The 18588-nt window shown below is 39.1% G+C and overlaps 1 protein-coding gene across 2 annotated transcripts in view; it reads right to left on the bottom strand.

Annotated features, from left to right (window-relative positions):
• Positions 1–18588, bottom strand: part of SLC25A16 (solute carrier family 25 member 16) — a 1052007-nt gene that overhangs the window by 123017 nt on the left and 910402 nt on the right. For both annotated transcript variants that reach the window (XM_044055779.1, XM_044055780.1), the window contains one exon: positions 16085–16153. In XM_044055779.1, coding sequence (XP_043911714.1) covers positions 16085–16153 — 69 coding nt within the window. The remainder of the gene's footprint in view (positions 1–16084; positions 16154–18588) is intronic.

The following is an 18588-nucleotide window of genomic DNA, read 5'->3' as shown; positions in this document are numbered from 1 at the left end:
ATGCAGCACACACCACAGGACTCTCTCATGTTGTGAAAGCTTATTTCAGACGGGTGTTTCCTTTATTTTGTAAGTGAAAGACACAGTCTTAGGACTTTTTTATGACAAGAGTGCCAAAAATAGCTGCTGCAGTCTGCAAATATGGAACATTAAAGACCAAGGAAACAACAGTGCTGGCATAGTTTATTATACAAAAATGTAAAAATGCATACTTTTCCCCAAAATAAAATGTCTTACAGCTTAAATTTCACAACATGTACCATAAACAGAGCCCCTTCAGTTGCGTTTTGATCTTTCTCCCTCTGACCCTCTCAGTAGCACTCTCTTCTGGATTCCATAATAGGAATTATCTCCAACTTCTTCTTAATGTCATCTGCAAGGGTTTCCTTTGGTCTCCATTCCAAGAAGGGCAGCACTCTACAGGGGCTTTTCTAAATTATTTTTAACAGCTTTGACAATTTCATTAAGTAAACCTGGTCTAGCCAATACAGCAGTTTCTCAATGCTCTTAAAAACACATACCCACTATAGTAACGAAACATTCCTACTTAAAATAACAGAGCTTGATTTACAACAAATTCACTACAGCAGTTCTTTTGTCATTATTTACATTCAAATTTATAAACTGTTGGGTTATTTATATTTCATCATTTGGTGAGATCTGCCATGCTAAGCTACACGGCATCTCTCTCTCGCTCTAAAAGAGGGATAGATGCCTTGTAGCTTTGCATATTAAGATGATACACACACACATATATATATATATATATAAATATATATATATATATATATATATATATATATATATATACATGGGTCTACTTTACATCAAAGTGCCACTTACCCAAAACCCGTTTCACTGAGACAAAAACACAGTCAGCAGCAAAACACCGAGGTCTCAGAACACCAACTGTACACTCCAGGTAAGTAACTGCTCGGCCATCCAAAACAAACACGTAAACGACAGAAAAACAAACCGTCCCATGTAGGGGACTTTGCCATCCCCCTAACTAAATATACCAGTTCCGAGATTTCACAATCGTGGGGCTAAGGGGCAAAGTTCAACAGGATGGCTGAGTGATTACTTACATGGAGTGAACAGTCTGTTTTCTGGGACAGCATTGTTTTGTTGCTGTCTGTGTTTTCATCTCGGTGAAAGGGGTTTCATCTAAGTGATATATATATATATATATATATATATATATATATATATGTGTGTGTGTGTGCGCGCGTGTGTGTGTGTGTGTGTGTATGTATATGTATATATATATATATATATATAAATATATATAATGTGTGCGCGCTCGCAAATATATCTATATATGCGTGTGTGTATAAACAAGTGTGTGTATATGCGTACACGTGTGTGTGTGTATACATATATATATACATACATATATATATATATATATATATATATATGTATGTATGTATGTGCGTATATGTATGACACATGTATGTACACAAATGCATATCTAATCTATGTATCTATATGTGTGTTTGTGTATATAAGCTATCCACACACACACACACCCATATATATATATATATATATATATATATATATATATATATATATATATATATATATATATAGATTATATATATATATATATATATATTTTTTTTTTTTAACTGTACAACCATTACAGATACATATTTAGATACATACATATATGCATACAGTTTGACAATAGAAAAAATATATATTTTTTTTCATTTTTAACACACACTGAATAATTCTGCAATAAAATAAAACATTGGAATGCTTTGAGTGTAAAAGTTGTTTAGCATGGAAATATCTGTGACCAGTGTTATATTTATACAAATATTCATCTTTTTGTAGATAAAGAAACGGTAACACGTCATTTTTTTATTTCTAACCAAGCTTCTATGAATAATACAGTGGTAGCATAATGTGAATATAACAGTTGCGCAAGCAGCTGCCTACCTACATACACTCTACTTTTATGAAAAAGGGCAAATATGAAAAAATCTATTGCCTATATTTTGTATTTGCTGTTTCCAACCACGTTAAATAATTCCAAAAAAGTCATCACCATAACAATAATAACAACAATAATAGTAATAATAATAATAAACCACATCTACCAAAATGAAAAACTAACTTATGGTTTCCAAGTTGTTACAAAACTTAAATCCCTATCCTGCAGTGATAAGGTCTGGTATACTGCACAGTAAGGAATAGTTATTGTAACAAGTAGCAACACAATGAGTCAAAATGCATTCCCTTGCCATATAGCAACAAGGCATTAACAAAAAAGTGTGTGTGTGTGTGTGTTGGGGGGGGTAAAGTTATGTGCTCACAATAACGTTCCATCTGTGTTATCCATTTTCATTCTTCCTCAACTGCTGGGTTCTTCCCTTACCCATAATGACCTAGTCATCTAACATACCACAGATCTTGTTTGCTGCCCCTGAAACCTCCAAAGCAGTAGGAAATGGTAAAAACAACAGAATCTGGGGACTCAAAGGAACAGTAATTCCTCCAGCATCTTTTGATCCTTCCGAAAATGAAAAAAGAGGGGGTTGGATAGAGGAGAAGTAGAGGATGAATGAAAATGAACAACACAGATGGAATGTTATGGTGAGTACATAACTTTTTTTTATCTGATGTCATTTTCATTCACTCCTCAGCTATTGGGTCAGAGTCCCCAGCTACCTAAATCCTGGGATGACTCTCTAAGGAAGGATAATGCAGAGTACTGTTGAGCCAAAAGCCGCTCTTCCCCTAGATACCAGATCTAATTTGCAATGAGCAATAAAGGTATGAGGATTAGCCCCAGTTGCGGCTGAACAAATATCCAATTAATATTTAGATAAAAAAGCTGAAGAAGTTGCCATAGACCTGGTGGAATGTGCTTTTGGTTGTTTTGTTAGACAAACCCAATTTTTCGTAAACAAAGCTAATACAGTCAGTTAACCATTTGGCTAAATTTTCTTTAGAAACTGTTTTGCCTAATTTTGATTCTGAACAGGAGGCAAACAATTGGTCTGACTTCCTGAAATTTTTGGATCTATGCAGATAAAACTGTACTTGTCTGTGAACATCCAAAAGGTGTAACATATACTCTCTTTTATTTGAGAAATTTGTAAAGAAGACTGGACGTTGATAGTTTGATTCTGACACCACCTTATGAAGAAAGGAAGGATTTGTCCATAAGTAGGGTCTATATTATAACAGCAAAAACTTAAAATAGCGAACTCTGTATAATCGACTCTAAAATGTCGAAACAGCAAAATGCCGAACACATGGAACAGCGATTTTTTTTTCCCAGAGAAAAAAAAAAAAATCACTGCTCCATTAAAAAAAAAAAAAATCCCAAACACAAAATAAAGTGGGGGGCTTCACCACATCCCCCCTTCTTAACTATACCAACTCTGAGATAGCACCTCAGTGAAGAAAATGGCAAAGTCCTGAAAATGGCCCAGTGATTTTTATCCCTGGGGGGGGGGGGGGGGATCACTGTTCCGTGCTTTCGTGATTTCGCCATTTCTATTAAAAAGGGTCAGTTAAACAGCATTTGCTGATTTAATCGGGACCCCGTAAGTATACTTTTTCCATATGAAAAATCAAATATGAAGGTTTTGATGTTGTAGCCTGTAATGCTGATACTCTTCTGGCAGAGGTAATGGGCACTACAGTGATAGCTTTCCAGGTCAAAAAATTTTAGAGCATACTTAGCTGATGGTTCAAACAAAGACTGTGTTAAAATTTCCAAATCAATGTTCAAATCTCAAGGAGGAGTGGGATCTTTTAATGGGGGTCTAAGTAGGAAAGTTCCCTTTAGAAAAGCTTTACAAAGTCTGGAAGATGCTAAAGATGAGTTATTTACTCCTATATGAAAACTGGAAACATCAGTTAGTTGTACTTTCACAGAAGAAGAGCTAGCACCTTTGTTAAAAACAGTAGCTAAAAATTCAATAACTTTAGGAACCGTTGCTGAAAAGGGATCCAAGTTCTTCTGCTGTGCCCAGATTACAAATCTTTTTCATTTACTTTTGTAAAGTTTCCTAATGGAAGCTTTGTGGTATGATAAAAAAAATGTAATGGACAGGAGAGCCTGGTCTGCCTAACAATCAACAGAATTGGAAAAACCATGCAGTCAGTTTTAGGCCTTGAGTGTCCAGATGAATCATGTCTGTTGAGTGAGACAGTAGGTCTGGAGTTGGATCCAAAATCCATGGAGGACAAAGGAGATGAAGCCAAAGAAAGGGGAAACAAATCTGATGAGCCCAGTAAGGGGCAATGAGGATAATGGTGCTTTCCGACTGAGACACTTTCTGAAGAAATTTGGGGATTAGAGATAATGGGGGCTAGGCATAACTGAGACCAATCATGAAGTAGAGTGTCCCTTGGTGACTCCCCCAGTGGAGGGATTAGGCAAAGAATCTGCTGCACTTATTGTTGAGGGAGAGAAGCAAAGAGATGCAATATGGCTGTCCCCACAGATAGAAAATCCTTTTTACAACCTTCACATTGAGGGTCCACTTGTGTGGCGTTAGAATTGACCTGCTTAACTTGTCTGCAATGACAGAATGTGTGTTGCCATCAGAAATCAATTGGAAGAAGTCACCCATTGCCACAAACACACAGAGCTTCTTGACAAAGGGGGTAAGATTTGGTCCCCCCTTGTCTGTTGATGAACCAGACCACTGAAATATTGTCTCTTTGGATCACAATAGTCTCACTGGGGAGAATGTCTTGAAAGGCCTACAATGCTAGGAGGACATCTCTGATTTCTCGGACACTGATATGCATATGCTCGCCTCTTCGGGGGACCATGTGCCTTGGACAGTCTTCCCCAGGAAATGCCCCCCCCCCCCAAATCTGGGAGGTCTCTGTGGTCACTATGGACTTACAAAACAAGAGAGCAGACTAAAGCACCACGGAAAGCAATTTATTATAAGCAAACTAAGTAAAATAAATGTTTAAAACTTAACAATAAGACAGTCCATAGGAACAGATGAGTGCTTTCAGCCTTCTGGCCTTCATCAGATCCTAAAATACAACATTACTATTTCCTTGATATTTGTAACGAATGGCCTATCAAAATTATTCTGAAGGTCACCGCCTCCTTAAGATCCACCTTAACTGTTTCATGTAATTTCCTCATATCCAAACAATCTTAACTCATCTTATCAGCTGCCTTTTCAAGATCGGCTTAAATGGAATCATTCTATTCAGTCCAGGCAGGCAGTCAGCTGACATGTCCGCAATCAAATCTGATTTCTTCCACCTCCATTTTGTTTCACATGTCGCCTCCTCTCAGATCCTCTGAAACAACTCGCAGTACCATAAACAAAAATTTGTGGCCAGATTGTAGCTTAATATGTTGTGAAAGTGCATTATTTGGAACTCCATTTTTAATGTCATTTAAGTGTTGAAGAATACTCTGTTTAAAAGGTCTACTGGTTTTCCCAATATTAAATCCAGTGCAGCACCAACAAGTGTCAACGTAAATCACATTTTTACGGCTGCAGTCAGCATACATGTTAAGCCAATACTTCTTATGAGTACCTAGATGTACAAATTCACTAGTAGAATTAATATATCTTCAGGCTTTACATTTGCTGCAAACAATGATGCCCTTTGCAGAGTTTGCAATCTAGGAACAAGGACATTCAACTGTACAGTATAGGGACACAAGGATTAAGAAATACCAGAGGGCAACCCCTCTTCTCTGATAGAATGGGTACCAATAAAATAGACAATAATCATGGACAAAATAAATGAGACCAACCGGTTAGATGTTTCCTCACATATAGTTCAGCTGTACCTCGTATATGAGACAAGGAAAACTGGTCTATTTTAACTGCAGATTAAAGTTTGAGGCACACTGTAGGAGAAACACCCAGCTTCTGATTCAGGAAAGAACTTAAAGGAGAACCGCACCCACAGACTCAAAAAAAATGTTTATTTCATCATAGTTTGGTGTTTCCTACATTTTAGCACCACTCTGGGACTATTTAAAGGTTTTTAAATATTTTTATACGTAATTTCTGAGTCTGACCACTTGGGGTCTAGCATCTTGAAGTAATTCTGATTGTTTAGTCTGCCTCTAAGTATCGCACAATACAGTGCTTGTCTGCAAAAAACTGCATCATGCAGGCCTTTTTCTTCCTAAAGCTCCTGTCGCTACATTGATTTTACATGCATACACTGCTGTTTTTCAGTCAGTTAGTTTTAAGTAACATTTCATGCCATTCAATGAATACTTGAAACAAAGTCCAAATATCACAGAACAGATTTTCAATGTGATTTTTACTGCTGCTTCTTTTTAGAATGGCTAAGCTATAGTTTTTTTTTTTTGTTTTTTTTTTTTGTGAAGCCTGAATTATACTACTTTGACTCATCTCCCATCCCCCTTCACAGCTAACTTCCCTAGCTGTCAAAGTGTTAAGGGTATTTTGAGCTGGTACCTGCTGTGATGGACAGCTCACAGCAGGAGACTTGACTCATGTACCGTTTTCCTTGTTCTAGCCTTTACTTTCTGTATGGGTAGGGGAAGGACCAATGAGCTCTGACATCACAGCATGGGTGGATTTTTTAGGACGGTCATGGTGATGTCAGGTTTGGGGAGGGAATTGGCCAGGAAAACTACCTGTATTCATTGGCCTTGACATCAGTGAATTGGAGACTTTTTCAGGGTGGAATAAAAGTTTTTTGAACGTGAAACCACCACAGTACAGTAAGGTACTGTTCTAGTGGAGAGAAACAGTCAATTTAAAATATTTCAAATGCTGTGTTGTTGTTTATTCATAGCAGGGACAATAAACAGGGAGAAAAAGGGCAGAGACGTTGAGCATCTAATATTAGAACCCCACTGTTATCATTTGAAAAGGTTGCTCTGTCATCAGAACAATGAAATACTTAAGACCATGATCTCTAGGAAGTGCACCTTTGTTTGCATTGTTTGCAGCAAATGTAAACCCTGTGGATATATTAATTCTACTAATTAATTTGTACATCCTATTACTCATAAGAAGTATTGGCTTAACAATATGCTGATTGCAACAGCAAAAAAAAAATAAATAAATAAGTTACATCTTACCATATTGCTCCATCTGTGTTGCTGATCTTCTTCCATTCATCACTGATGGGTTGGTTCTGAGCCCCTCAGAACCGTGTCGGCCTAATACCAAGCTCGCGTACACAAAAAAGACTCTTGAGCTAAGCTGCTATCCACAATGCCCTTCTCCTTGTTACCTCAGATCGAGTTTGCATAAGACATATAGAAATAAAGCAGTGGCCATTTCTATGCAAAAACCATGACACACCACAAGGACCCATGAGATTAACCAAGAGCGTTTGGTGGGGGATGGAGGGTGGGGTGTGATGAATGGAAGAAGATCACACAGATGGAACGTTACAGTAAGACATAGTATCTTTATCTGATGTTATTAATCTTCTTTCCATTCGTCACTGATGGGACAGAATCCCAAGCTACCCGAGAAACCTGGGTGGCCCTTATGGAAGAACATTCCTGAGCACCATTGAGATAAAGGCCACTCTTCCCCTGGAGACCATATCCAACTTGTAATGTTTGATGAAAGTATGTGGTTTAGCCCAAATGGCTGCTGCGCAAATGTCGTCCATAGAGGCTCTGGAGTGAAAGGCTACAGAGGTTGCTATAGCTCTAGTTGAATGTGCTTTGATATTGTGAGGTCCAGGCTTGTTTGCACATGAATATGAAAAGGAAATACAATCTCTGAGCCACTTTAATAAAGTGACTTTTGAAACAGCATATCCCATTCCTGGACCAGAGAAGGAAATGAGAAGTTGGTCTGTCTTGTGGATAGATTTAGTCCTGTCTAGGTAAAAATATAGATGCCTACGCACATCCAAGGAGTGTAGGCAGTATTCTCCTTTATTCGAATAGTTCGGGAAAAACACCGGGAGCTCAATGGATTAGTTCACAGAAAAATCAGAAACCACTTTGGGGAGAAGAGATGGATTAGTACATAAAGATACTCTTTCTTTATGAAATATTAGGTATGGTCTCTTGATGCATAAGGCCTGTAATTCTGAGATCCATCTAGCTGAAGTGACAGCTACCAAAAAGAGAGATTTCCATGAGGGAAATTTGAGATCACATTTTGCAGCAGGCTCAAAGGGGGCTGAGACCGTGACTGCAGTACTACGCACAGATTCCACATCTCTAAGGGATGCCAATTGGAGGTCTGCTGTGAAACACTCCTTTGAGAAAGGCTTTGCATAGGCGAATGGACATAAGTGGAGTGCCCTCTAATCTGTTATGGAAATTGGAAATTGCTGCTAAATGGGCTTGTATGGTAGAGGTTGATGCTCCGTTTTCAAAGAACTCAGATAGGTATTGAAGGATGACAGAGATCGGAGCTGAGAAGGGATCTAGCATCTGTTCTTTAGACCATAGAGAAAACCTTTTCCATTTATCTCTATAAAGTTTTCATGTGGATGGTTTATGGGTGGCCAGAATAATATCACGAACAGGTGAGGAAGAGGCTTCCTGCCTGGCGACTAATGGAAGTGGAGAAACCAAGCCATCAGCTTGAGACTGGACAGATTTGGGTGAGTCAACCACTGGGGGTGAGAAATCAAGTCTGGATGAGTGTCCAGGATCCATGGAGGCTGAAACAGATGAGGCCGGAGGAAGGGGAACCACACTTGAGGCCAGAATGTGGCAATGAGGATCACCTTGCATCTAAACAGAGTAGCTTTCTTTAAGAATACAAGTATCAAGGGAATTGGGAAGATAGGAGTAGAGGAGACCCGTGGGACAATCATGAATCAGAGCATCTCTCAGGGACTCGCCCTCTGGGGGGAAAGAGGGCAAAGTAGCTGCTGCATTTGTTGTTCATAGGGGAGGTGAAGAAGTCACAGCAGGGCTGGCCCCATCGGCTGCAAAATGTTTGCCGTCACTTTGGGATTGAGAGACCACTGGAAGGAGAATGCATCTAATCAACCTGTCTGGAATCACGTTGGAATTCCCTGGGATGTGCGTTGCTATTAGAAAGTGGACGGAAGCTATTGCCCAGTGTCAAATTCTCATGGCCTCTCGACACAGGAGGTAGGATTTAGTTCCTCCTTGTTTGTTGATATACCAGACTACTGACATATTGTCTGACTGAACTGCAATCATTCCAAGGGGAAGAAGTGGATGTAAAGCCTGCAATGCTAACAGCACCACTCTTAACTCCAGAACACTGATATGCAGGTTGGTCTCTAAGCACGACCATATGCCTTGGACCGTCTGTCTTTCCCTGAAAATGCCCCCCCCCCCCACCCTATCAGGGAAGCTTCCGTGGTCACAGTGGCATTGGGTTGAGGGGGCTGAAAGGGGCAACACCAAAGTTCTGCATCTAGCCTCATCCACCAAAGGAGATCTTGCTTGCAAGAGTTGGTAATGAGCACCTGCGAGTTTAGGGGGTGAAGATTTGCAAACCACTGGGACAATAGGAGCCTTTGTTAACAGTCTCATGTGTAACCTTGCCAGAGGAACTATTGGAATGGGTGCAGCCATCGACCCCAGAGCCTAGAGAACTTCCCTTGCTGACACCTTTTTTTGAGAGAGTATCACACGCACTTGCAATCTTAACCTTTGAAGCCTGTGAGCTGGGAGAGCTACCAGACATGATCGAGTATCGAAAACTGCCCCTAGAAATTCCAGCTGTTGGGCAGGTTCTAAGTTGGATTTCTCCCAGTGTACAGTGATTCCCAGGGACTCTGTTAGTGAAAGGGTGTATCGGAGGGCCATAGTCAGAAGACGCTTCGTGGGGGCAGAGAGGAGTTAATCGTCCAAATATGGAAACACCTGGTATCCTTGAAGTCTCAGATGAGCTGTCACCACTGCTAAACATTTCATGAACACTCTGGGGGCTGTCGAGAGACCGAATGGCAGAGCTCGGAACTGGTAATGATTGGCTCCTAGCCAGAAGTGAAGGAGACTCCTGGAGCATTTGTCCATTTTGATGTGGTAATACGCATCCTGGAGGTCTATCGAGCACATCCAAACATCCTCCCTTAAAAAGGGAGACTGGATTGAATAGTGACCATACAGAACTTGGTTTGCACAACTGACTTGTTTAAGTGGCTGAGATCCAGGGTGGGTCTCCAGTCCCCGGTCTTTTCTGGCACTAAAAGAATCTTGAGTAAAACCCGGATCCACATTGGTCTGGAGGGACTGGTTGGGTGACTCTTTTTTTGACACGGCTATGTTATCTCTGAAGCCGCTTCTTCCCTTTGATTGGGTGGAACATCTGGAAGGTTTTTTGTAGGCTTTGGACAGGAGGTTAGAGGGATGTAGTAGCTTCTGGAGATTATTCTCTATGCCCATCGATTGCGCCAGGCAGTTTGGTGCAAAAAAAAACTAGCCCTGACTGCTTCCACAGGAAAGCATTCAGGCAATGCTTCAAGAGCGTTGATAAGACCGCCCAGAGAAGGAATCTCTGGAGTCTTGGTTTCGGGGACACCCTCTACCCCTAAAAGGGTGCTTCCCACCATTGTAACCCCCGTGCCTCTGGGGGAATCCCCACGACGTGCGTTACGGAAAGAACCCTGAGATTTCTTGTGCCAGATTTTCCCTCTTCTCTGGTTCCTGGAAAAGGAACACAGTGATGAATAGTAATAGATGTTTACATGTAGGAATTTTAAGACAGACAAGATACATTTAAACAACATTATTAACATTTTCAAACTGGAATATAAATAGAGACAGAATACAACTCAGCAGTGAGCATGGTAAAATGAGCTACTTACTAGCTATTAGATCAACTGTTAGAGTTTTAGTACTGTAGAGCATCACATTAATAGAAAAGCCTTCCTGGTCAGTAGGGAGTGAAAGGTAGGAAACATTCATTTTTTTATGTAATACATGGTAATAACCAGGTATTCATTACGTGTGATTTTTAGAGTGTTTTTGAAATGTGAGGTAGAGGAGCTAACAATCAACAAACGGGGCAGGGTATTCCAGTTTCTAGCAACTGTGTGGGAGAATAGTGCTTTTCATGTGGTATTGTTAGCTCTAGAGATACAGAGGAGTGATTTATCATTAGAGCGGAGGGGGCGATTTGCTGTGTATTGAGTAAGTAGTTGCCCTAGTGATGGGGTTTTATCAGGATATTTTATAATGTTGTAAGCAATGATGAGCTGGTGGTGACTGAGACGTTGCAGAAATTCTAATCATTGTAGGTCCCCAAGAGATATACAGTGGTGTGTTCTGAAGGTGGAGTTCTTAGCAAACTTGGCAATCTTATTATAGCATGAGTCAAGTTTATCCGTGTCTATTTTTCTGATATAGGTAAGAATAGGTGCTGCATACTTTAGTGTGGACAATAAGTGAGTTTGTGCTATGGTGATTCAAGCTTGATCTGAGAGGAAGTTTTTGTGTCTGTAGATTGTACCCATTTTTTGTGAACCTTTTCGATAGTTTGGGATATTATGGACATTGAAGTGAAGGTTTTTGTCAATTTCGATGCCAAGGAGTTTGGTGTGAGTTGAAGGAGAAATAGTAGTGCCATTTCTGGAAGTGATGGTAAAGGAAAGAAGAGTAGTTTTTAATTTGTTGGTGGTAAATAACAATTTAGTCTCATTGGGGTTTAGGATGAGTTGGATATTAGTAATCCACTTTTCCACAGCGCTAAAGGATTCCTGGGTGAGTTGTTGAAGGGAGGAGAGGGAAGGGGCTGAGCAGATTAGAGTGGAATCATCTGCACACTGTATAAGTGAGGCCTGTTGGGTTGAGGTATGTAAATTGCTTGTGAAAAGAGAAGTGGGCCTAGTATTGAGCCTTGTGGTACACCTATGGAAGTTGAGGGGAAAGTATACCTTGCCATTAGACAGACTGCTGCCTGTCAGATAATTCTTGAACCAGGCAACAGTAGATGGGCAAAGGATAGGGAGAGGCTAGAGTATGGTGTGTGAGACCATGTTGAATGCTTTGGAGAGATCCAAGAATATGGCAGATGTAAAGTTATTATTATTTCTGTGATGGCTAACTATGTTAGTAAAGGAGAGAAGAGCAGCAGTTGTGCTCTGATGTGGCCGGAAACCATTTTGTGTGGTGGACAGAAATTTATATGTCTGCAGGAATTTTATGACTTGAAAGTGAATACATTTCTCTGGTAGTTTAGAAAGGGGAGATAGAATAGAATGACGATTGGATAGTAATTTGAGAAGTCATAAGAATTTCCGCCTTTATGAAGAGGAATGATATATGAAACTTTCCACAGTTGAGGGATATAGGAACCTTGTATGGAGCGGTTAATGAGGGTGGAAACAGGGAAGGATATGGACTCAGCGGCCATTTTTAGGAAGTTAGCAGGTAAATTATCAGCTGCAAGGGTGATAGGTTTTAATTTTAGAAGGAATTTCTTAATTGTCAAGGTAGGAATAGGGGAGAAAGTTAGGAGGGGAATGTTTGGACATTTGGTTGGCGTATATGAAGGGTTATTTTTGGATAATTGGCTGGATAAGGCTAGAATGGAGTCTGTGAAATGGTGGTTAAATTGAGAGCCTATGTCCATGTCATTATCGGTGGAGTTGAGAGTTGGAGTAGTAGTTTTGCCTGGTTTTAGTAAAGAGTTGGTGAGTTTCTTGATTGTTTACTTTGGGCACCAAGGACGTAGTTCTGTTTGTCAAGTTTGTTTTGTTTTTTGGCCTGATTCCTACCTTGCTGGTAGGTTTGTTTGGATGGTTTGTTTTCTGGCCTGATTCCTACACTGCTGGTAGTTTTGTTTGGATAGGGTGGTGTTTTCCCTCTTCCAGATTTTTCAGGCCTTATCTCTGGACTTAATAGGGCTCTAGTGTTCCTACTTAGTCATGGTGCATAGTTAGTTTTTACTCTGACCTTCTTGGTTGGGGCAATACTGTTTAAGTAGTTGACTGCCTGGTCTAGTCCAAGGGTTTGTAGAGGTTCCCAGTTGCATTGTTTTAGAACTGAGTTAAGATCCTGAGGATTTAGGTTGCGGTCATGTTGGATTTGCCTATGAACTATGGGCTTGGACAAGCTAGTGCGTTTACGTAACAGGAATGTGGGGAGGTGGTCACTAAGACTATCTGGTAGATCTGGCTGTCTGGTAGTTTTGTTTGGAGCAGTTCACCAGTGTCTAATCGAGTATGGATTGTTTTTGCGATTTATCTACTCTGGTGGGTTCTTCAATGAGTTGAGAGAACCCATAGTGATTTATGTGGTTAGATGGGCAATTGGAATTGCAGGCTAACCAGTTAGTATTTAGGTCACCTAGCAGAATAGTTTCTTATGGGAGATTCTCTCTACACCACTGTAAGATTTCCTCCATTATGGGAGAGTTGGTTCCTGGCGGGATGTAGCAGCAGAGAATATTGTTTTTTTTGTTTTTGTTTTGTTGATGCATAGAACTAAACCAAGGGTTTCGGCATTATTAAATTTAGGTAGAGGGGTTTGTTAGAAGTTGGAGGTTTAGTGTGTTTTTAAAGAGAATTGCTACTCCACCTCCTTTTTTACCTGCTCTATGTAATCTTAGGATACTATGTCCTGATGGGAGGATTTCTTCATTTTGGGTATTGGGTTTTTGCCATGTCTCTGTAATGGTCAGTATGTCAGGAGTGTAGTGGGTTATAAATGCATGCAGGTCAGGTAGTTTATTAGCTATGCTTCCTGAGTTGATGTTAAGAATTAATAGGTCTGACATTTGTTTGGGAATAAGTTGGGTATTGAGTGGACCTGGGTTTATGTGTATGTCGCCTAAGATAAGTAGTCTCTTTGTGAATGCTAGTAGGTGTTTGATTATGTCTGTGACTTCTTTATTGGATCTAGGTGACTTTTTTCTAGTGTTGCATCTTGGTATGTGGGACTTACATACATGTAATACTGTGCTATCATTAAATATTGTAGCACTGATACAAAAGTCTGTGTGTGTTTTTGTAAGCATGGAAGTGTTATATGGAATGTAGTGTTGTCTAGTGGTATGTTAGTTTGGATGGATGTGATGTAGGCTAGTGTTGTGATACTATGTAGTTGTACAAATATAAGCCACAACTCACAGAAAAACATCAGTAAGTGAAAGAATAATAGCATTCACTGTCTTTTCAAAACTGTTGCTAGCATGATTATTAGCTTGAATAAAAAGCTGCAAGAATGATATGAAATATAAAGGGTTAATTTAGGAATAGTATAAAATGCTGAAAAATAGGAAGTAGTAAGTGTGCTGGCATAGCTTAATTAGATATTGGCATCCATGTAAAGGAGTATGTTATTGAGAAACAAAGTCTGTAAAAATAACTGTGCAGATGGCAGCTGGAAGTACATCAACAAAGTAAAGAGATTAACATCAAGCAAGATAAAGTTGAAACATCAAGTTTCAGATAGTGCTGGAACACCACATTTCAGATAACCGAGTTTCCTTGGACCACCGAACTTGAAAGAATCAAGGACAAATTATAAATTAAAAAACAAAGAAAAGTGTTATACAAAGGAAGATTGTAATACATCAGACTGGGAAAAAATATCAGACTTTTTGGTATAAATATCAGTGTGTATAAACAAGCTTTGGGAATTTGCCATGGAGAGCTGACAGCATCTGTGTTGCATGCTTGCAGAACCAAAAGGAAAATGTAATAGTATAGTAGTACTAACTGAAGCCGTTTGTCTCAGTGTATTTATAGTACTTAGTACAATACAGTAATAAGACTAGCTGGCCACAATAAATAGTTAAATATACTATGGTATGCATGCATGTAAATGCAAGCAGAAACAAGTAACCAACATTAGGCAGTATATAATTTTTCAATAAGCTCGAGAGCACACAGTGTGACCACATCCATAAGCTAATGGTGGCAAATGAGATCTTAAGTATGTTAGACTGTGGCATTATGGGTAAGGGAGAAGCATGAGAGTTTGTGTCCCATGAGCTGGAAAAAGCAGCAGAGTCGGATCTGAGGGTTGGAATCAAACCCAACAATAGCTGAGGAATGAAAGAAAATGACAGCATCAGATCATATGTTAGCTCCAGACACCCACATAGTTTATTTATCTACCTTGTTTTCATTTTATGAGATGTGATTTATTATTTTGTTTTGTTCTTAAAGATGAATGCATGACAAACAGCAACTGAAAACTGATTTTTCATATTTTGCCCATTTTTTAGTATAAATAAATCATCCGTTTTGTGGACTCTGTCATGCTATATTTTCTTTTTTGCATTCGCATGACCCTACTACTATTTTGTTTGTTTGTTTAGCTTGAAAAGAAAATGGGTAAATGATGCCTGAACACTATAGGGTGGCTTCCTTTTTCTTTTCTAATCTTTCTTAATTTCAGTGAATGGGGTTAATGTAGTTAGAGAGTTATTGGAGGTGACTAGCTAGCCACATTAGCCCAATTCCCTGAAATATGAATGATTTACAAATCTTGATTGTATCACAATCACTTTAAGCAACACTTTGCTAAGCACTATTTCTGAATATCCCTCATTGTTTATTCATAAAAAGTACTATGAAATGAATACCGATATACACATAATACTTCTCAAACATTTTAATGCTGAACGGCTTCTTTGCTTAAAGCACCCTTCTATTTTCTTTGTTCTAAATATATTCACCAATGTTTGTTAAACATGAACATTTTAAAGTCTAGGTCTTGAAGGCACTTACCACTAGTCAGTACACTTAACAACATTGCTATGTCAGAGGTCAAACGAGTCCACAACCCATCCCATTATACTTACTTTACACAAAAATTAGAGCAACGGCAGGGGACACAACCATGGAGAGTAAACTAAAACTAGGAGGAAACAAATTGCTCAGTTCTGTTTTTTTTTGTCTCCAGCTATACACAATCTTAATCAAAACAGAAATGAAATTCTCAATAAAATAAACTGTTTTATGCTTTTTTTGCAGATGAGGTCAACATTAATTAATTTTGTGTCCACCTTCTTTGGTAGTATCTTCATTAATTTTAACAGACTAAAATGTTAAGTACTGTTCGAACAATGTTGCAGTACTATTAAATAAATAAATAAAAATTGATAAAATTTAAGAAATGTTAACTGTGCCTGAGGATGGATTAGTCAGCCTCCTTCAGGACAATGTACTATGGGATACTTACTGACACTTTTCAAAATCAGGGAGAATAGCTGACAATTGCATTCTTCGTCGTGTAACATCCAGTGGATACCTAGAGACAGAAAGAAAGCAAAGTGACTTTAAGGGTACCAAAGATGTATGGTTAGTAATATGTACAATTATACAAAGTCGCAAAAGTAAATAAACACGTCTCAAAATATTCATCAGAACAGGCAAATGGGAATTTCATGTTAACAGTTTCCTATTGTACTATGACATATTGTACACTGCCTATCTTTTACACTCTACATGGCCTGCTCAAGCAACAGTCTTTTTGAAACAGCAGTCCATCTGACCAGTGCTGCCACAGTGAGTGGAGCACATTCCGCTTGTCTTAAATGTACATATGCATAGTGAAAATCAACAACATTCTGGTTTAATACCAGCAATCAAGATAAAGAATGAGAGTGCTCCACTCCACTGGTGGATTAAAGTGGCCTTACTGCCTCAGCAGTGACCACATCTCCAGAAATATAATCAGCATTAATCACACTTAAAATTACACTGAGCTGTGGCTAACCTCAGTATCAGCAACCATCTTGTGACATCAACAAGTCAATCAGTTGCTACCAAATTAAAGAAATCCTCAATAAATTTGCCAACTACAAGTACAATTGCTTTTTAATACTTAAAAAAATACTGTTCATCTGACAAATGAAACATTCCACCACACTGGTCACTTTTTCAATAACACTAGTTGGAGTTCTCAATCTTCCAGCATCAGTGATCACCCTTATTAACATCAGCAGCACCTAATCCCCAGCAGTCACTCCCCCAAATAAAATCACTGTTTGTAAACTGCAGTTGCAGCTTTGCAGTAAATAATATCTGCCCTGTCCATCTTTTGGAATTCCCACCCATATGCTTTTACCATACCACACAGGAGGAAAAATGCCCAATCTTCTGGTGAGACTGGTAGGCCACTAATCTGTTCTTGTCAATACCTGAAATACAGAAATGGTCCTTTTTGATCCATAGCAGCTTTACATCTCCCTCTAATAGCCATAGTCTATTACAAAGACTGTGGAAGGCTACCTAACATTCCAGTATCAATGATCCACTGCATTAATGATGGCAGATGTCCAGTCCACACATTAGACCTCTGTATTAAAACTGTTATCTCTCACTCACTCTGTTTAATAAAAACCGGGCCAATCATCAACTCTCCCAACAATGGTCATCCTAGTGCAGATACACCCCCCCAAATCTCATTCTTCAACAATACATATCATTTGAATCTATGGGCTCAATTCAAACTACACCACCCCCTTCTTATTCAAACAAGCACTTGTATTATTGAATTAATAATTTTCTACAGGACATTCAATAAATGGAAAATGTAACACATTTTGTTCCATATTTTCAATCTGCTGTCTACAGAAGTATGCAACTGCTGTCACTCAACTCTGTTCTGAAAAGGTTTCACAAGCAATAACCAGAAAATAACCTGTTCATGCAGAACTAGCAATGATATTACCATTGCTCGTGAGTGGGTCATGAAGAAAAATCTAAAAGACTGGGATAAAAACGATTGGTATCTGCTAAACTTAGCAGCTTAAGTTACATTTCACTAATAATTACCTAGAACATTACTGATGTACAATATTAAAAGCCCACATGTTTTCAGTATTCTATCCACAGGAAGCTACCCTCTGAATGCTGGCACTCTTGCTGCAAATTCTACCTTAGAATGGAGGTCCACAGTCTCCTTATTAAATTACAATTTCAGAAAAAACTGATTACGTTAGCATAGTTTAATGTATGATGCAATGTTTTTGATGAGTATGCTAAAAAAATTTTGGGGGGGGGGTACTAAAAATCAGCTAAGTTACATTAAAAAGGCCTCAGTACAATGACTATGCAGCATAAAACATGCTGCTACTTCAACCATTCTGTCAAACAGTTCCTTCTCATAACGGATTAAAATGCATTTTTTCTATAATGGAAGAAAATTTCAATTTCACTTTGCAAAATCATCAAGTAAGTGAAATGTAAATACTTTTGATGCCTGTACTCATGAGGTAGCATTAGAAAAAAAATGCTGGTTACTGAGTAAAAAGGGAAGGGAGCTAATTCATAATCTATCCGTAGCCTGAGCTCAGCTTCTGGCCAAGATGACAGATAGTCAGCTAGGGGTGGGAGGTAGCTGCGATAAGTGGCTGACTGTCAAAACCACAAGACAGTCAGTGAACTTCCAAGATGGTTGCACACCGAGTAACAGCTTAATTCTGTCTCTCCCACTGTGAAAACAGAAATTCAGCAAAGACAGTGAACCTAGACTTCTGGGCAGATTTCAATAACTGGCTAGTAGGTTAGCACTGCCTGGATGCCAGGGAAAAAAAATACAGAGGTCCTGAAGGAAAATCAGCTATAAAAGCTGACAAAAAACATTGACTGGGAAAAGTTGCTCAGCAGAAAGCAGTGCAAGCTAAAGATACGACTTCCAGTAACCTAGAGGAAAGTATAAGGCAACTTCACACAGACCTG

Source organism: Protopterus annectens, chromosome 14.part0 (assembly GCF_019279795.1).
Source record: "Protopterus annectens isolate FY-2018-M chromosome 14.part0, PAN1.0, whole genome shotgun sequence".
Taxonomy (NCBI): domain Eukaryota; kingdom Metazoa; phylum Chordata; order Ceratodontiformes; family Protopteridae; genus Protopterus; species Protopterus annectens.
This window is presented reverse-complemented; position numbering and strand designations above follow the sequence as displayed.